Here is a 21,288-nt window from a genome sequence, read left to right as displayed (position 1 = left end):
CTCCCCCGGTAGACTCCCCCACTGATTATTACCCTTCGGGTCGTATAGTACCGATTTGTGCCAATTTATCCTGTGGCCCGCCATCTCCCCATAGTGCTCCAATTCTCGGAAGAGCTACGGCACGGTCGTCTCGGGCTCTGTTATGTAGAGCAGTACATCATCCGCGTAAAGCGAAATCTTTTCGGGGGGGGGAGCGCTGCCGTCCCGTCCGTGAAGCCGTGAATATTCGCATTAAGCCTGATCTTGTCTGCTAGGGCTTCTATAACAAGGGTAAAGAGAAGTGGGGACAGGGGGCATCCCTGTCTAGTACCTCTCTGGATAGGAAATATTCGGGAGAGCGTTCCATTGACCTTCACCCTGGCCCTAGGACCGGTATAGAGTAGTCTGATCCACGCCGTGAACTTTGGGCCGAACCCAAGTCTCTGAAGCACTGCGAACAGGAAGGGCCAGTGTACCGCATCGAACGCTTTCTCAGCGTCGAGGGAGAGGAACCAGTGTGGGTCTTCCCTCTCTTTGACCTCCTGTAGCCAGTTGTGAGTTCTGCGTAGATTTAGCTTTGTTGCCCTATCAGGTAGGAAACCTGACTGGTCCATATGTACCAGTCCCGTTATAACCGCCCTCAAACGAACCGCTAGGATAGTTGCCAGTACTTTCACTTACGTGTTGAGCAGAGAAATCGGCCGGTAGGAGGCACATTCAATTTGTGGCTTACCATCCTTGTATAGTGGTATAATTGTGGCCATAGTGAGGTCCGGGGGGAGTTCTCCCAACTCAAGGGCGTCCATTAGTAGGCCCCGAAGGTGTGGGGTTAGCAGATCTGATGTGCGCTTAAAGAATTCCGCCGGGAATCCATTCGGGCCTGGTGTTTTACCCGGTCGGAGTCTGGCAATAGCTGTCGTGACGTCTTCTGACGTTATGTCAGCTTCTAATGTTTCCGCGTCTTCCGGTGAAAGGACCGGCAGGGTGGTGTCATCTAGGTATTGAAGGGCCTCCTCGAAAGTCGCCAGGTTGCGCGCTTTGTAAAAGGCTTCATAGTGGGCAGCGAAAGCCTCCGCTATTTCTACGTCGGTATTGACTGTAGTACCTCCCACCATGACTATGTCATCTATCCATCTCTCTGCCCTCTCCTTCTTGCTGAGCCACGCCAGTAGTTTCCCCGACTTATCCCCCACGTCATATAGTCTGTGTAGGGTCGCTAGTGCTTGGGTCTTGGCCTCGTTGGTCACCAGTTCCCGATACTGCTTCTGAACGTCAAGCAACCGCTGCAGGGAGTTCTCGGACTTATGGGCCAGGTACTCGCCTTCCCATTTTAGAATAGACTGCTCCAAGGCTGCTACCTCCGCCTGTAGTCTCCGTCTATCTTCCCCTAGTCGAAGTCTAATCTTATCGCGCATGACTGGTTTCAGGGCTTCCCACAGGGTGATGTTTGAGTCAACCGAGCCTACATTGTCTTCGAAGTATATCTTTATGTCTGTCCTCACGTCTTTTAGCAGTTTTGTATTCTGGAGATCCCAAGTCGCAAGTCGCCAGCACCCCGCGTCCCCCGCTCTGCCACTCCCCACTCTAACATATAGGGGCGTCAGCGACGCCCCTAGCTCTGTAGTCTGCTACATCCCCTACTGCTAGCTCCTGTCTGTGCATGAAGACATAGTCAAGACGGGAGAACATTCGATGTGCCCCTGAGTAGTAGGAGTAGGCGCGCTGTGCCGGGTGGAGCCACCGCCATGTGTCAGTTAGCCCCAGGGAGGACATCAGGTCACACAGTGCCGTTCTGTTCCCGCCGTCAACTGAGGTGCCTAATCTGTCGAGGGCCACGTCCATGACATCATTAAAGTCTCCTCCCACCACCTGTATTGTGGCCGCCGTGTCTAAGAGAATGTTCGCGATGGAGGCATTTGTGCGTGACTGCAGCTTAGGTGGTGCGTAAACAGAGATTAAGGTGTACGTGTTCCTATTCCATTTGCCCTGGACTCCCGCATAGGTACCCTGTGGATCAAGCCACGTATGTGTGATGGCGAAAGGTTGTTTTTTTTTAATCAAGACTGCCACTCCCCTAGAGTCCGAAGTGTAACCCGCATGGACCAACACCCTGTACTTGCCCCTAGCCACAAAGGCACACTGAGTACCCCTAAGATGCGTCTCTTGCAGAAAAATGATGTCTGGGTCAGTCTTCTTAATGTAGGCGTTTACCAGCCCTCTTTTGATTTTCTATCCCAACCCATTGACATTCCACGTCATTATAGTCAACCTCCTACCGGCCACGTGCGGTGCTTCTACAGTACCGGCCATGGGAGAGCGTAGTGACCTTGTGTGGCCCAACACTTACGGCGGGCAGTGGTGCAATAGCATAAATTGCCGAGGTGATCATCTACCTGAGCTTTCAGTGTTCCCACCTGAGTCCCTCCCCGTACCCTGTCCCAACAAAGTAGTAGTGCAAAAAACTGCAATGCCTTCCCCCCTGGACCCCCACCAACTTGAGCAACCCCCTCCCCCACCCCACCTCCCTCCCCTTCCAGAATTGTCCTTACACAGGACATAGCTTTCCGAAGGAGTAGGTCTGTCACCCACCCGCCAACCCACCCTAAGAAACACCCAACAATCCTATCTACGTGTCAAACAAAACCCACTATAGAGGGTGTGCCAACTTGCGTGCTTCCTGATTGGCAGGCTGCCACTCCAGACCTCCCAGTCCTCCAGACGGGCGACATGTCACCTGCCTCCCCGTGGCTCCATACATAAAACGCAGATTGCGCTGCAGTCTCTGTCCCGTCAGGATTTGGAGTCCGGAAGTTCAGATTCGGGGGCACTGTACTGTCCTGATAGTTCATGTTCCATGTCCCGAATCTCCTTCACCAGCGGATGGTCTGACTGTCCATCCTCCTCCTCGCCCTCTCCGTCGGACAATTGGCTATCCAGTGTCTCCGCTTCCTCGCCTTCCGACCTTGCAGAGGTGCGCAATGCCGCGCCTCGCGACCCGGATGCCGTTGCCCCTCTTGGAGATGTGGAGCGTCCTTTCCTGGCCTGTCCTGTACCACGGCTTCTGTATGGCGTCGCTGGGGTTTGCCGTTTTGATCTCCTGGATTTCAGTCTTTGCGATTTCGGATGTTCCCAGTGTGTCGTATTTCTCCGTGACCTGTCCAGCACTTCACGTAGTGCACTCTCCCTACTGTTGAGGATCGGACATTCCTCCAGCTACTGCCAAGCGTCTTCCGGGCACACAAAAAAGAGAGACCGCTCATTGAAGATCACCTTAAGCTTCGCAGGGAACAGTAACATGTACGAGATTTTCAAGTCTCTGAGTTTAGCTTTCACTGAGTCGAAGGATCTCCGCTGCTTTTGCACCTCTTGACTATAGTCCGGGAAGATCATAACATGCGCGTTTTCCAGGCGGATCTCCCCCATCTTCCTCGCCTCCCTCAGTATCAAATCCCTGTCTGCAAAGTTCAAAAAACGTGCAATGACCGGACGTGGTCGTGCTCCCTCAGGCGGTTTCGCGAGGAGTGCTCTGTGTGCCCTCTCTATTATAAAGCACGGCGAGAATTGCGCCTTTGGGAATGTTTCTCGTATCCACGCATGAAGGAAGGATACCATGTCGTTCATCTCAATTCCTACCCTGAAGCCTACAAAGCGCAGATTGTTGCGCCGAGCCCTGTTCTCGGCGTCGTCCACCTTCCAGGTGAGCTGGCGATTCGTGGCCTGCAGTTCCGCCATGTCTCTCCGAAGAGTTGTGATCGAATCCTCGGCTTTCCCCACTCGAGCCTCAGCAGCGGTGACCCTGTCCGATAGATTGCAGAAGTCTTGTCATAGGAGTGTCTCTTCCGAGCCCACCTCACCGATTTTAACCTCCAGTGCCGCCCTGGACTCCTGAATGTCCGTGCGGGAGGCCTGGATTGCCGCCATCAGTAGCTCCGTGTCTGAGCGGGTGGCCGAGGGCGCGGGTGGACCTTCCGCCCCCTGGCGCGGTGCCGCAAAGTTGTCCATCGGGCCTTGTTTGGGGCCTTTCTGCAGGGCCTCTTTTTTCCCCATGGTTCCGCGGGTCGTCAGCGTCCGGGCACTCCGCAGGCCGGTCCCCTCCTGCCGCCAGATGTCGTGTGTTACCCCCAGGTGATCACTTACTGCCTGCGGTCTTGTCAGCCTTTTTCCTCCGCCGCTCCCCGGTTGGATGTCTCACAGTGCGGCCCTCTCGCTGGTCCTCAATTCCCTTTGCACAGCCCCGGGCGTCCCGCCTATCTCCACACCAGCTGTGGCCCCGTCCGAGCCACTCACCCTCACAATGGTGTCCGCTGTAATGCCTCAGATGTTGGTCCCTGCTGGCCCCTTTCAGTAAGTGTCGCTGGCACTCTCCGAGCCTTGCCTCCTGGGGGATGACCCTCTCGGGCTTTCCTACACTTCTGTCGCCCCCTTGCAATAATGTGGACGTCGTATGCCAGTATGTTCGGTCGTAACCGTGTGCACCTCAGCCCGATATGTCGTCATGTGTGGCTGTCTGTGCTCCTTTTCGCCTGCGGCTGTCCCAAAATCTGAGCCTTGGATGTAACCACCTGCTTGGATCAACGGCCCTTCCACAATCTCGCTGCCTCCCAGAGCACACAATCTTGTTCAAGCCCCCAGGTTGGTGCTGGGTGAGTCACCACGCCTGCCCCAGGGCCTCTGTTTTGCAGGCACTGGGCGCCACGGCCGCCGGATTCCCCGAGTGACTCTCCGGGGTGTGGCGCGTGTACCGGCACTGTCTCAGCCCCCGCCTCCCGCACGGCACCCCAGGCAGTCCAGGATGTACCTCACTTTAGACCTCCAGGCGGCCGTTCGCTGCCAGGCGCCCCCCGCCGGGTTCCATTAAAGGCGCCACCTCCTCTCTCCAGGTGCCCTGATTTCCCGGGCGTCCGCCTCCTCCGCCGTAGCACGGGTGTTGTTCAGGATCCCGCTCTCGGACGCGCTGCGGTCTGCATCTGCAGCGCGTCTCTCGCCCCCAGCAGCTCTCCCTCCGCTCCGCCGCCGCAGCCCCGAGCACTGAGTAGGTCGGGCGGGATCCCGAATCGCGGCACTCAGGGCCGACAGCTCACCTTCGCTGCCACGGGCGCCATGTTGGTGAAGGAGATTCCCCCACAGCCCTCTCCAGACGCTCCGGACGGGAGGGGGGGGCGACGTCCGGGCTCTCTCGGGGGGTCCCTGTAGTCGACCGCAGCGCCCTCCTCGGCCTCAGCAGACAGGGGGGGAGGACAGGGGGGGGAGGTGCTCACTTGGCTCCAGCCGCCGCCATGTTAGTGCAGCATGAAGACGAGCAGATGACTCCGGAGCTTGTACTGCTTCCCCTACTACGATTTTCTTCCCGTTTTCGGTACTCGCCAGCTCCAGGCGACTTCCGCCTCAATGTAGTACCGGTTTGGAGGTCCAGGCCGGATTCTAAATGTCGGATTACCAGGCAGCCTCACAGGAGCTCTACAATTGCACTTCTTAACCGGCCATGCTGTTGGCCACGCCCCCTCTACTCTTTCCTGATTTTTTCAGTTTACAGACCCCTACCTATGACAGCTCACAGATATATAGCTTCTTAGATAGGCAGGGGACAGTGGGAGACAGAGCTTGGCCTATTGCTACCGTTGCACAGCATGACCTTTAAAAATAGGAAAGTAACGTGGCTTGGTCAGATCTGTAGTGGATGGAGTTTTGGATTCTCTAAGCATAGGAGGACAAGACCTGGACTCATCTAATTTCTTGGTTTCAAGAATGGAAATCATAGTGCTGCAGGTGTTCCAAAGGCCACAGGAAAAGTTGATCGTATTTGCCTGGTAGGATTGCATGTTGGAAATCACAACTTTGTATCTCACACAGCCTAGGTTGAAGATAATATAGTGGAGAACCCTGAGAGTTGAAGTGTTCTATCACATGTTCTGAATCTCTTGGTAATTGTGCAGCTGTGTGGACAACATTCTTGAGAGAAGGAAGATAGTGAGCAGAGTGTTGCCTCAAAACAAGTGAGTAAGGAATAACTGGAAGATGTTACACAATGTTTATTTGTTCCAGAGGAATAGCAAACTGGTCATTCTCCACACAGTTAGGCTCAGAAAGTGTTGTCATTGTTTTTGTTGGGCTGTGGAGATGTCAGAGGATGTTTTAGTTGCACTAGAATATTCAGTTGGTTAAGGGAATCACAGATGAGTCTGGTTATGAGTGGTGTGAATGTGGAATGACCTTTGCATTGCAATTTTGGGTGAAGATGTAGTGTTGAGATGATCTTCGATATTTCCTCCTCTTGATCTGGGATGAACTGTCTAGGATACAAGTGGATACTCACATTTCTCCTATCTCAAAAATAAAAAGGAAATCATCAAAATATGTATTTTAATCTGCACATGACAGTTGAAACTGCCAAACCGTATCCAGTGAAAATCATCTTAATTCATATTAATTGCTACAAATAGGCTTGAGAAAATATCTGTGCATCAAATTATTTTTTCAAGTGAAACGGCTTCAGTATAAAGTGATATTTCAGTCATAGAGACATATTTCATTATTTGAAAGTACGAATAATGTTCTTCTTCAGATTCCCATACCTTCATATATGTAACACAGCAGGCAATCTGCACTGACTCGGTTAACATGTAATATGCTTGGTATGTTTGATGCACATCTGTTAGTGCCAGTCTAGTGTTCTGTTTCAGGCCAGCACAGGTTCAAAATAGATTGGACACAATAAGGGTGCAGATGAAGGGTGTTTTCACAAAGAGCATACAATATGCAAAAAACCTTTTTAGCAGGCCATAGACGACAAGACCGGTCAAGTCATCAGCCCATATAGTTATATCATCTCCCTCCTCCCTTGCTTAAGGTAACACTACTGTGAAGCGGCCATCCTTAATATTGCTGTTAACATCCCTGACATAATATTGGTCATGACTAGAAAAAGGGTGTCCGTCTGTAGCAGAATGATTGCTCTGGCACAATTGTGCATATGGTTAATGGCTTTGGCTTCAGCCATGCATCTCTGACATAAAGAGGGCATGCTGATAGCTAATAGCTACCCTGTGCATGCTAGGCATTTTTTTCCATGTTAGGGTGATATACGGGGATGGGAAGCAAAATCTGACAATCTGATCTATGTAGACCAAATTCGTGTTTCCTAATGTTTAATAATAAGGAAAGGTGGTATTTGAGGACAGATAGAGTTATTGACAAATAAGAAAAAACATTTGTTTTGAGAACTAGTTTGTTTATCAAAAATAAAACGATGGTGATTGCAAGCAAAATGTATGTATTTCCCCAAAAATGCTAGGCTGGTCATAAATTGCACAATATTTATTTGGCTAAAACGAAAAAAACTTACCAGAGTCCAAATTGTTTTCATTTTAAGGAAATGTCAAGCTAGTACTTGACGAAAGAACTACTGCATTTACATGACTACATTCATGCTAAATCAGGACGGACTCTCATAGGGGTTCTACGAAACATGATGATATGAATTTAATTCCATGAGTTAGGTGGATGATTTAATTACTTATATTGAGAAACCTTTTATCACATTATTATTCATCATTATTGCTGCCTGTGGCCTTGGCTACTAATACTGGTGCAGCATAAAAAGTGTCAGTATTGTCCTAATTTGTAATGTCTATGAAACACAGAACTCAGATTGTGAGATCTGTGTAATCTATTATATTTTGTTTTACCCTGTACATGGAAGAAACAACCTGTACAAATTAAAGGAAGCACAAAATAAAAATAAAGAAAGATGATTTATACGTCTTCAAAAGTGACAGGAGGTCATATCTGATCACATACCCAGATTAGAACATTTGTTTGCAAAGGATTATTGCTCTTCAACCAGCTGTAGGGACACCGTACAAAAAATGCAATTCTTGCTATTATATTTTAACGTTTTTTTGGTATGATCATTCTATTTTCTCTTTAACTCCATTGGTCCTGCTTACACATCATGAAAGTATTGGAATGTTTTATGAGTGTCCCTTCTCAAGTGGCTCTAAAACCAGAGCCTTGTTATCAGATTTATTTGAACAACTGTACTGTTAAATGCACCTTTTGGGCTATTATTTTCAAATAATGTTCTCTCATCAAGAACACTTACCACTAAAGAAAATGGTAAAACTTGGTCATGCTCACTTTGTGCAAATTGGAGTGGCCTGCTGCTTAGCCCCAAACACTTTACGGAAGCACATGTGGCTAAAAAGTCTTGCAGGTAGGTAATTCAATTTACTGGTAAACTGTGAGTAGTGGTGGGCAACCAGACAATTATGGGGGGTGTGGCAGGTGTTTTGTAGCATCCCATTTGTTAGTTTCGGCCCTTAACTGCACCAGTTATCTGCACATTTGGCAGTCGACCAACTGAAAGGATGAATCTGATCCTATGATACTACAGGACAGCGATCTCTTCAAACACCCACCTAAGCACCATTCTGGACATGCTATTATAGCTCACTTTATTAAAACAGGATATTTACATCTAAAATTCGAGGGTGCACGTCAAGCTTTAGTAATTTTTACAGCTGTTTAGTGTTATCTGGATCCCTGGAAATATAAAAAAATAAATGTTACTGCTCAAAAGTTGGCATGCAATCCAAAAGTCAACAGCTTATAACTAGGATCTGGAAAGACTATCTGCTCTCCTGTGGGGGACTGCGAAGAGTTAATACCATATGCACTTAGTGGGAGACTGTCGATCAGAATATGGAGCCGGCCTGCTAATACAACCTTATTGTTACTCTTTTTATAGAATTGCCCATGTGAAATGCCTCATTGCACATATAATGTGATGCAATTGTATGACAGTCTGATATGAAAGCGTTTCAAAAAATCATATAAAAAATGGATACTGTCCCATTACAACAATGCACAAAAGTCCAAAAATGACCTGTAAGAATTTAGAGGTGTTAGATTAAATTCACAACCCGAACACGTAAAAGGAAAATTCCAAAAGTCAAATCACTATGTAAGGGGGTCCACAAATGGTGTATCAGACTCTTCAGCAGTGGGTAATAATAAATGGCTGACCAATGGAGATTTATAAAATATCCAAGCACAAAAAAATAACTTTTTGGGTCTTGCCTCTGAGAGAGCTCTCGTCATACTATACTCATACATAATATACATACTTCAGGGGTATCATCCATTACTTTGTTAAATCGTCATTGACATTTTTTATTCTGAACATTACAGTATATATACAATGCAATTTCAGCCCACTTTACCAACTGGCTCACTTGACTTTGAGTGATTGCAAAAAACCTGTGCACATTGGTCACAACATCCTAAACATATTTATTTTCTCTTTAGTGACGAAGCTGCTTTAAAGTGTGATTGTCTATTTTATTTATTGTGTGTAATAATTTCAAATACCAGCTATTTATGTTGCCAAGTGATGGTGATTTATTTTCTTGTTCGTTTTTAAAATTATTGTCATAAAATTGCATTGTAATGTTGTAGCTGCCTGCTATTTGAGTGCTTGATTATGTGATATTTATTCTTGTCTTCTTCGCAAATAATAATAATATTGATAATAATACTAACAACAACAATAAAAATAGTAACTAAAATTGTAATTAAAGCAAGTGGCAGTCACTTTTAGGTATTCTTTTTTTCTTTTTTGGCGTAGGCTTATATTAAAAAAAATAACTATCATACAGCTTGCCAAGGTCTGACCTCTTAGCTTTGCCAATGATTACTTTAAACAGCAAAGAAAACTGATCTGCATTATATTAGATTTTTATGCAATAAACATGCAATTAACTGATTTTGCATCAAGGTTAGTCACAGCATTCATATTGGACAAGTCTAGAAAGAGTTCTCATTTGTTACCATATAAATACAAAACAATTGTTTGGTTTCTTGTAAAAGCAGAACATTTTTGCAAATTGGTTTGGCCTTTTTTCGCACCAGTGCAAAGTTTCTGCAAGGTGGCTTCTGGTGTCTAGCTACAGCAGAATGTACTGGGAGTCAATTTTGATGAAGGACAGACTGCACATACCTTTTGAGGACAATGCATTAGTGGTGTGTTGCCATGGTGTGGTGAGGGCTTACTTTTACAGAACAGAACTGTGGTCACCTACAATGAGATCACAGCTGAGGCTTTATAGTGCTTTAGAAAACAGCTGGGAAATACTAGCCTCAGATGTCTCCATCAGCAGCGACTAGATGCTTTATAATTATAAAACCACAGCCACTTACCGGAACATCTGTTCTCGATGGATACTGGAAGTGAACATTACTGAACTCTATCTCCCCTTTTAGTTTGTCAGGTTTGCACCCAGATACGGAGAAGCTGTCAATTTTAGGTTCCTGTCACAAAGAGAAAATACAAAAACACATAAACATAAAAACCAAAACAGCTTTAGCTTCCAGAATATTTTGGTTTCACAATTACAACACAACAGTATCTTTTGTGAAACAGCGCTAAAGTAGCAGGCATGATGGAGCTCTTGTCTACAAGAATGACTATATTTAACCCTGTAGTAGGCATGCTGGAATAGGACTGCCCGAGATTTTAGGAATATTAGGCATAATAAGTGCTACACACAGATGTGGGCATCGCCTGCAGCAGATATGGGAAGCATTTGACCAAGGGTATGTCCCCTCTGCTGAATCTTACATGGTTGAGATGCACACAGAGTGGGCCAAGCCAAGGGATGCTAGGACAAAGGATGTGGTCCATCGGCTAGACTGCTGACTTTGGAGCTGGAAACCAGGGTTCGAGCCTCGGGGTTGCGTCCACATCCTGTGGTTCTGAGCAAATCACTTAATCTCCCCGTGCCTGAATTTGTAATGTACCCGGTGCTCAAGTAAAGCACTCCAATTACTTTGGAGTGAGTTTGCGCTATATAAAATCTGCAAAAAAACGCCCCTGGTGTATATGTTCATTCCCCCTGCAGGAAAATGATGCCAAAAACCAGCAGAATGTTCGACGTGCAGAATTGGCTGCAAATACAAGATTATGTGTCAGAGAATGGTGTTATGGTGGTCAAGTGAGCATTATTGAATGTGAGAATGTTTCTGAGAATTAACCAGGGTGGCAACTGCAGCTATTCAGTCTCACTGCATTGAGAACGAAAGTACCAGAATTGACTTCACCCATCCAGTTATCAGTATGAACATAGCTGGTTTGAGGGGGTGGGCACGATGGTCTAAAATGGCTGAGGCATGCCAGATTTTGAGGATAATGACTCACTCTATAAATTACTTCCTTTTGTACTCAATAAAAACATGTATCTCCTGTGGATATCCCGAAAATCAGGCTTGGATCATCATCCACATCCCGGAATCATGTTTTGATAAAACCTGACTACAAGTTTCTGTACATATCAGAGGACGGATTTTCACACATACATTCAATTCTAATGTAAAGAAGCAAAGATGTGTTGTAAGCATCATGCCTAATTGTAGGGTAGCCTGAGATTGTAGAGTAGCCTGAGCAGAATTGTCACTCTTTTTCCTGAAAGAAAAAACTTTGGGTTTTGCAAACAAGGAGGGTGTTACATCTTATCCATATGGGAACCTCAAGCATCTAAACAAATGTTATTATATACCACTGATCTCGAATGCGGGTAGGAGAACCTTATATTTACGCATTATGCAAGTACTTGTGCTACTTTTGAAACAAACTATTATCAAATCTCTAACAAAGTGGTTGTGGGGGAAGATAGAAAACACAGATTATTTTTTGTTTTTTTGTCCTCATTTGCCTTGCTCTCATTTCAGAATCGTCAACCACCTTGCGTGTCGCCTACCAGAAGACTTCAGATCTTTGCCTTCTCCTGTTTCAGGACACAAATGTAATCTTACTGGGGGAAGGCACATCCCAAAAGTATAGAGGGAGGAGAGTAGAATGCAAGCATGCTATAACTCCAACTCCATCTCAGTGTTTTTCAACCTGCTGGACCAACAGTATTTCGAAGGGGGCCCTTGTCCTAGATCCATTGAGACAATCTAGGCATAATCATTGGACCCGGGGGGGGGGGGGGGGGGGGGGGGGGGAAACCCAGGCATTCATCTCCACTGAACCAACAAGTCCCAAAAGGCCAAATATCTTTTATTGCCAGGTCTGGCGAGATCCACTCTAGATGTTTCGTATAACAATGTTAACCAACCCGAGTGTGAGGGTGCCGAATTCTCCATCCATACAAATTTGCCTCCTGGCCAGGAGAATCGCATAAAACAAAAAAGACCTAGCCTGGCCAGTTATGCCTGCCTCAAAGCCGAAGATAATTAAAGGCAACGTTAGAGACAGTGAGATGTTTAAGATAGAGTTTAAATACCTTATTACTTCATCCCAGAACCTGGTGATATGGGGACAGTCCATAAACATATGAACATCGGATGCTTCACTGTAGTTACATCAACCCCCCTTCCGCCACAAGCTCCCCCCATCTTACCACCCCGGTGTCTCTCACCGGAATGGACAGTCTATCTTGTAAACATAAAGGTAACCCGGGGGAGTCCCATACCGGTGCATAGTTGGAGTAATAGGACAGACCTATTCTCTTCCTAATCTGAGTCCAGGCTGACCCCAGAGATGCTAATATTTTTAATTTAACCTTTTTAAAGAATTTCTGGTCCCCAAATTAAAATACGAACCCGTCCATTGACAGGTCCGCTCCAATCAGCATGGCTTTAAACATTGTCCCAGAAGATGTACCCAGTGGTGTTTTTAAGAGCATTCTTGTGTGGGACAACTGAAAAGCCCATGCATAATACTGCAGGTCCGGCAAGGTGAGCCTCCCTTTCTCCCTCCTCCTCCTCAACTTTTTCCACGTTAGTCGGGTAGACCTATAATTCCATACAAAGGAGTTGATTTCTTGCTGACATTTATCCAGTGATTTAACATCGAAGGCCAATGGGATGGTATTAAAAATGAAAGTAAATTTAGGCAAGATAGACATCTTGATTAGGTTAATCCTACCCAAGATTGTTAGTGGGAGGTGAGCCCATGATCTCATTAGCTTCTTACAATCATTGTGTATCTGCTCCAAATTGATTCGAGCAATATCTCCTATCTCTTGTACTATCCATATACCGAGGTACCTCATTGATGTTTTCACTCCAAGATGTAAGTTGGGGATGTTCCACGCCATGATCTCAGTTTTTCTGGCGTTGATCTCATACCCCGATATATGCCCAAACTCCTCCGCCTGCTTGATTACCTCGGGAAATGCTTTGACCGGATCTGACGTAAAAACTAAAATGTCGTCCGCATACAGTGCAACCCACCTCTCCCACTCTCCGAATTTAAATGGTGGGATATTTTCATCCCCCCGCAAAGTCTGAGCAAATGGCTCGACATACAAATCGAAGAGAAGGGGAGAAAGCGGGCAGCCCTGCCTTGTTCCCCTCGAGATTTTAAAGGGTTCTGTCAGGACTCCATTTATCATAATGGAGTCCTGAAACTGAACTCAGACAAGACGGAAGTCCTCATCCTGGGACCATCGCCCTCCGCCTGGGACGACTCCTGGTGGCCCCCCGCCCTAGGCAGCGCACCCAAGCCAACAGACCACGCACGCAACCTGGGCTTCATCCTGGACTCCTCCCTCTCGATGACCAGACAAGTCAACGCCGTCTCCTCATCATGCTTCAACACCCTACGCATGCCCCGCAAGATCTTCCGATGGATCCCGACCGAAACCAGGAAGACGGTCACCCAGGCACTCGTCACAAGCCGACTGGACTACGGAAACACCCTCTACTACGGAACCACAGCCAAGCTACAGAAAAGACTCCAACGCATCCAGAACGCCGCCGCCCGACTCATCCTGGACATCCCCCGACGCAGCCACATCTCCGGCCACCTGAGGGACCTGCACTGGCTCCCCGTCAGCGAGAGAATCACGTTCAGACTCCTCACCCACGCACACAAGTCCCTCCACGACCTGGGCCCCAAGTACCTCAACGACCGCTTGACTTTCTACACCCCCACCCACCAGCTACGTTCGACAAGCCTCGCCCTCGCCGCCGTACCACACATCCGAAGAGCCACCGCTGGAGGAAGATCCTTCTCCTACCTGGCGGCCAAGACATGGAACTCCCTCCCCACCCACCTTCGGCTGACCCAGGACCATCTCGCCTTCAGGAGACAACTCAAGACCTGGCTGTTCGAGCAATAGCAGACCCCCCTTCCCCCAAGCGCCTTGAGACCTTCCTGGTGAGTAGTGCGCTATACAAATGCTATGATTGATTGATTGATTGATAATCCTTGCCGATGGAGCACTATACATCAGAGAGATGACACGACAAAAACCCTCACCAAAGCCAAACTTTTTCAACACTGCCTCCAGATAAAGCCAATTGACCCTGTCAAAGGCCTTTGTCGCGTCTAAGGTGAGAGTGGACAGAGGGAGAGAAAAGGTCAAGGCGATGTCAATTGACCCTACCAAGTCATATGTTAAGTCAGATAACTGCCTCCTTTTAATAAACCCTTTCTGGTCTTGTTGTACATTTTCTCCTATTATGGCCCCCAATCTCGCAGACATGATAGACGCAAAGATCTTATAGTCGCTATTTAAGAGCGAGATTGGTCTATACGATCCGCAGTCAGTTAAATCTTTCCCTGGCTTGGGAATTAAGACAATAGTCGCCTCCCCTCAAGATTTTGGAGGGGCTTCCCCCTTCCTTAAAATTCCATTGAAGAGGGTCGTCAAAATAGGAACAACTGCGGCGCCCAGGACTCGATATAACTCTCCTGGCAGGCCATCCAAGCCGGCCGCCTTCCCTTGCTTTAATTGCCCTATGGCCCTAGTGTGAGGGTGCCGAATTCTCCATCCATACAAATTTGCCTCCTGGCCAGGAGAATCGCATAAAACAAAAAAGACCTAGCCTGGCCAGTTATGCCTGCCTCAAAGCCGAAGATAATTAAAGGCAACGTTAGAGACAGTGAGATGTTTAAGATAGAGTTTAAATACCTTATTACTTCATCCCAGAACCTGGTGATATGGGGACAGTCCATAAACATATGAACATCGGATGCTTCACTGTAGTTACATCAACCCCCCTTCCGCCACAAGCTCCCCCCATCTTACCACCCCGGTGTCTCTCACCGGAATGGACAGTCTATCTTGTAAACATAAAGGTAACCCGGGGGAGTCCCATACCGGTGCATAGTTGGAGTAATAGGACAGACCTATTCTCTTCCTAATCTGAGTCCAGGCTGACCCCAGAGATGCTAATATTTTTAATTTAACCTTTTTAAAGAATTTCTGGTCCCCAAATTAAAATACGAACCCGTCCATTGACAGGTCCGCTCCAATCAGCATGGCTTTAAACATTGTCCCAGAAGATGTACCCAGTGGTGTTTTTAAGAGCATTCTTGTGTGGGACAACTGAAAAGCCCATGCATAATACTGCAGGTCCGGCAAGGTGAGCCTCCCTTTCTCCCTCCTCCTCCTCAACTTTTTCCACGTTAGTCGGGTAGACCTATAATTCCATACAAAGGAGTTGATTTCTTGCTGACATTTATCCAGTGATTTAACATCGAAGGCCAATGGGATGGTATTAAAAATGAAAGTAAATTTAGGCAAGATAGACATCTTGATTAGGTTAATCCTACCCAAGATTGTTAGTGGGAGGTGAGCCCATGATCTCATTAGCTTCTTACAATCATTGTGTATCTGCTCCAAATTGATTCGAGCAATATCTCCTATCTCTTGTACTATCCATATACCGAGGTACCTCATTGATGTTTTCACTCCAAGATGTAAGTTGGGGATGTTCCACGCCATGATCTCAGTTTTTCTGGCGTTGATCTCATACCCCGATATATGCCCAAACTCCTCCGCCTGCTTGATTACCTCGGGAAATGCTTTGACCGGATCTGACGTAAAAACTAAAATGTCGTCCGCATACAGTGCAACCCACCTCTCCCACTCTCCGAATTTAAATGGTGGGATATTTTCATCCCCCCGCAAAGTCTGAGCAAATGGCTCGACATACAAATCGAAGAGAAGGGGAGAAAGCGGGCAGCCCTGCCTTGTTCCCCTCGAGATTTTAAAGGGTTCTGTCAGGACTCCATTTATCATAATGGAGTCCTGAAACTGAACTCAGACAAGACGGAAGTCCTCATCCTGGGACCATCGCCCTCCGCCTGGGACGACTCCTGGTGGCCCCCCGCCCTAGGCAGCGCACCCAAGCCAACAGACCACGCACGCAACCTGGGCTTCATCCTGGACTCCTCCCTCTCGATGACCAGACAAGTCAACGCCGTCTCCTCATCATGCTTCAACACCCTACGCATGCCCCGCAAGATCTTCCGATGGATCCCGACCGAAACCAGGAAGACGGTCACCCAGGCACTCGTCACAAGCCGACTGGACTACGGAAACACCCTCTACTACGGAACCACAGCCAAGCTACAGAAAAGACTCCAACGCATCCAGAACGCCGCCGCCCGACTCATCCTGGACATCCCCCGACGCAGCCACATCTCCGGCCACCTGAGGGACCTGCACTGGCTCCCCGTCAGCGAGAGAATCACGTTCAGACTCCTCACCCACGCACACAAGTCCCTCCACGACCTGGGCCCCAAGTACCTCAACGACCGCTTGACTTTCTACACCCCCACCCACCAGCTACGTTCGACAAGCCTCGCCCTCGCCGCCGTACCACACATCCGAAGAGCCACCGCTGGAGGAAGATCCTTCTCCTACCTGGCGGCCAAGACATGGAACTCCCTCCCCACCCACCTTCGGCTGACCCAGGACCATCTCGCCTTCAGGAGACAACTCAAGACCTGGCTGTTCGAGCAATAGCAGACCCCCCTTCCCCCAAGCGCCTTGAGACCTTCCTGGTGAGTAGTGCGCTATACAAATGCTATGATTGATTGATTGATTGATAATCCTTGCCGATGGAGCACTATACATCAGAGAGATGACACGACAAAAACCCTCACCAAAGCCAAACTTTTTCAACACTGCCTCCAGATAAAGCCAATTGACCCTGTCAAAGGCCTTTGTCGCGTCTAAGGTGAGAGTGGACAGAGGGAGAGAAAAGGTCAAGGCGATGTCAATTGACCCTACCAAGTCATATGTTAAGTCAGATAACTGCCTCCTTTTAATAAACCCTTTCTGGTCTTGTTGTACATTTTCTCCTATTATGGCCCCCAATCTCGCAGACATGATAGACGCAAAGATCTTATAGTCGCTATTTAAGAGCGAGATTGGTCTATACGATCCGCAGTCAGTTAAATCTTTCCCTGGCTTGGGAATTAAGACAATAGTTGCCTCCCCTCAAGATTTTGGAGGGGCTTCCCCCTTCCTTAAAATTCCATTGAAGAGGGTCGTCAAAATAGGAACAACTGCGGCGCCCAGGACTCGATATAACTCTCCTGGCAGGCCATCCGGGCCGGCCGCCTTCCCTTGCTTTAATTGCCCTATGGCCCTACTGACTTCAGACTCCGAGATGGTCATCTCCATGGAGTTCCTCTGTGCTATTGAAAGAGTGGGCAGTGAGATATTACCAAGCCATGTATCTCTTTTGGCCACATCGTTCGGAGTGTCCTCCCTATAGATCTCCTCAAGGAATTCAAAGAATGCCTGCCCTGTCTCCTGCTTAGAGGTCCTTACCAAGGGCTCTCCCTCCACCCTTATCTCTCTAATATAGTTCTTAGCTTGATCTGCCTTGACTTTCCATGCCAAAATCCTGCTTCCCCGAACTCGAAGTGCGAGATCTTACAAGCCTCCCACCTTTTCGCCACCCTTTCCTGGAGGATATTTTCCAATTGTCTTTTTAATACTCATAATTGTTTTTGTTCCTCCAGAGATCCAATGGAATCCCCAGCTTTATCTCTAAGTTCCTCATCTCCAGCTCGAGCTTGCTTATCATTTCCCGGTATACTTTCGGCCTGTAAGAGGCTCTGTTTGTTATACAACCTCTGAGAAAAGCTTTTAAAGTTTCCCAGACAATTGCTACTGCTGCGGACTCTAAGTTGATCTGCAAGGAAGATCTGGTTTCGGATACCAGGAAGTCCATTTCCTCTACTTCCAGCAGCAAGGTACGGTCAAATGACCAGGAAGGATTTTTCGACTAAGACTCTAACATGAGAGTGAAACTTAAAGCTGAATGGTCCGAAAGATTAGATATTCTATGGAGGTTAGTGACTCCTTAAGGCCGTAAGTAAACAAAGCGTAATCGATCCTTGATTTATGCTTATATTTCAAGTTACGGAAGGAGACCCCTAGTTTATTGCCAGCCCTTTCCCGCCATAGATCTGCCAATCCAAGTTGGAGCATTGCTGCAATGAGCGACTGCCTCGACTTGGAGAATACACTGGCTCTGGAGCTTGGTGTTTTATCCAATTTGGCGTTGAGCACAATGTTGTAATCTCCCACCCACACTATAGGATCTTGCGAAGAAATCAAGTGATTGCTAATAATATCAAGGAATGTTGTATCGTCCGAGTTGGGGCCATAGTAACCGACCATTGTGCAAATCCAGCCATCCACTGAGATTCTCAGCAGTAGCCATCTCTTGCTTTGGTCCTCCTTAGAATCCAAAATCTGGACTTTCGCAGATTTTTTTAAAATAAAAATGATCCCTCTGATATTTGCATTATGGTCTGTACTGTAAAAACTATCTATCCATCTGTGTTTTTTTAATAAGCTATTAGCCTCAGCCTTCAAGAGATGTGTCTCCTGCAACACAATGATCTGCGCAGGGGAGTCCCTTAGATATTGCCTATCTGAGTATCCCTTCTGCTCCCCACCCGCAGACCATTGACGTTCCAGGACAGGAACTGGACTGACATCAACGAATACATTTCCGCTCCACTCCTCTACACTCCCTCTTGCCTAGCCTTCTGGCCTGAAAATAAGTGACTGCCCTGCTAAAATACTGACCTTTCAAATGGAGAACAACCTTATGAGGACTTTTTATCCTTTCCCCCCTCTCCCCAACCCACCCCACCCCTGGAAAACCCACCCATACTTACTCCGACTAGATGTGAAGCCGGATATGCATCCTCCAGCAGCTCCCCCACACAGATTGTTGACAAATTCGTACACAGTAATACTGATACGGTGCAGAAGCTATTACTTTTTTGGAGATGAAGTACGTAGTTCGTTTTACACAAGAACAGAACATATGTTCTGCTTTTGCTTCAGTTATATGCTGCTTGAACAATTCACCCAGAATGTTGTGAAGGATGCACAATACTGGTAGTGTGCCTTTGGGAGGAGCCAGACTTTGGAGTCTAGACCCACTGCAGGTCCACATATGTCACAAAGCAATTATCCACATTCTGGGTGGTAATAGCGACTAGGAAGGCCACTTTCCAGGACAGAAATTGCAATTGACTAGAATAAAGGAGGATGGCATTTGAGGTAGTTTGGGAGGGATGACTCTTTTGAGTCCCTCCATGGAACCTTTTATTGCAGGGTTTCTTAACTGTGAGGAGTGTTTCCTGTTTTGTAGATATGCTGCCACTGCAGCTAAATGCAAGCAAATGGATGTGTAAGTTAGACCTGAGCGTTGAAAATGAAAGAATAGCGGACAATGTCTTATACCTGTAATTCTGAAGGATTGATGTGTTTGGGAATGCAGTAACGTACAAACCTTTTCCTTTGGTGTATAACAAGCTCTAGTGGTGGGGTGGCAAGCTTCCCTGAGGATATCCATAAACTCAGGGGTGCATTGAGATATCCAAACTCTGGGATTTTAGAAGCCAAATCAGGTTCTAGAAAGAGTTCTAGGAGGGGTTATTAACCAGGGCTTTCATACCCATGTGGTAGGTACTAGAATTAAGGTGAGGGAAGTTTGCTGTAGTTTCCTGACCACATACAGAAGTAGTGGAAGTGGTGGAAAAGCATAGGCAAATATCCCTGATCAATTCATCCATAGCGCATTTCTTTTGGACTTTGGGTACAGGAATCTGGCGGTGAAGTTTGGGCATTTTGTATTTTTGGCGGTTGCGAACAGGTCTATGTCAGAGGGGACAAGTAAGGGAGTCGAACTTGCAGGTGGAGTCCCCACTCGTGTTCTTGTTGATGCATCTTTCTGAGCAGGTCTGCAAAGTCGTTGTCCAGCCCCGATATATACTCCGTCAAAAGATGCACTTTCTGGTGTTTTGCCCACTGCCAAATGCTCTGTGTTAATATGGACATTTGGAGCGAGTGCATGCCCCACTGTTTTTGAAGGTAGTACATTGCAGTCATGTTGTCTGTTTTGATCCGGACTGTTTTCTTATGAATGTAACAGAAAAATGCTATGAGTGCTAAATGAACCGCTAACAACATCAGATAATTTATGTGGAATATTTGCTGCAAGGGAGTCCATAACCCTTGAAAATTTACATTCTGTGTGTATGCTCCTCAGTCTGTAAGAAATACTTCCGTGGTAAGGGTCACTTGCGGAACCGGGTCCACAAAAGCCCTGCCCAGCTGTACATTTTTGGTGTTCCACCACAGCAGAGAGTAATGTATGCTGGCGTTTAACAACACTAGATTCTCCCACTGACCCTCAACCTGTGACCACTGATGTGCCAAGCACTCTTGGAGTGGACATATGTGAAGCCTGGCATGCAAAACAATGGCAATACAGGATGCCATCATTCCTAGTTGGAACATGACTGTGTGGACTGTTATTTGATGATTTGGCTGAAAAAGAGGTAACATAGCGTGAGAACTTTGGATTTGAGCTGGGTTGGGATAAGCTTTCTCTGTCATTGAATTTAGTATTGCCCCTAGAAAGGGTAGGGTTTGCAATGGCTGTAGATGGGTTTTGTCCAACTGTATGGTGAACTCCAAATTATGGACTAAGTCCAAAGTTTGGGCAAGACAGTGTTGTTTGCTGGAGCTCTTTATCAACCAGCCGCCCAGATATGGGAAGATGTGGATGCTGCTCCTCCTCAAATGAGCTGCAATCACTGCCAAACATTTTGTGAGTACTCGGCGTGCTGTGGTGACCCCGAAAGGTAGAACTTTGAATTGACAATGTTGGCCCCTTACCACGAACCTCCGGTAATGCCAAGGTGCTGGGTGTACTGGTATGTGGAAGAAGGCATCCTTCAAATCCAGGGCAGTCATGAAGTCATCTTGTTTCAGAAGCAGTATGACATTTTGGAGCATGCCCATATGGAAATTATCTGACCTGATGCATTTGTTGAGAGGCCACAGGTCTGGTATGGGCTGAGCAAACTATCATTTTTGGGAATTAGAAAATACAGTGAGTACACTTGTGTGTTTTGTGGTGGTGTGGCACCGGCTCTATGGCTCTTTTATTTTTAAGTCGAAGTTATACTTCCTCTTTGAGAAGGTGCAGATGTTGTGGGGAAAGAGAGTTTGGTCATGGTGGTGTGTTTGGTGA

At 47.1% G+C, this 21,288-nt stretch overlaps 1 protein-coding gene across 2 annotated transcripts in view; it reads right to left on the bottom strand.

Annotated features, from left to right (window-relative positions):
- LOC147688904 (ATP-dependent translocase ABCB1-like) overlaps positions 1-21,288 on the bottom strand; it is a 509,764-nt gene that overhangs the window by 235,470 nt on the left and 253,006 nt on the right. For both annotated transcript variants that reach the window (XM_086941799.1, XM_086941800.1), the window contains exon 11: positions 10,177-10,287. In XM_086941799.1, coding sequence (XP_086797925.1) covers positions 10,177-10,287 — 111 coding nt within the window. The remainder of the gene's footprint in view (positions 1-10,176; positions 10,288-21,288) is intronic.

This window comes from Lissotriton vulgaris, chromosome 10 (assembly GCF_964263255.1).
Source record: "Lissotriton vulgaris chromosome 10, aLisVul1.2, whole genome shotgun sequence".
Classification (NCBI taxonomy): domain Eukaryota; kingdom Metazoa; phylum Chordata; class Amphibia; order Caudata; family Salamandridae; genus Lissotriton; species Lissotriton vulgaris.
This window is presented reverse-complemented; position numbering and strand designations above follow the sequence as displayed.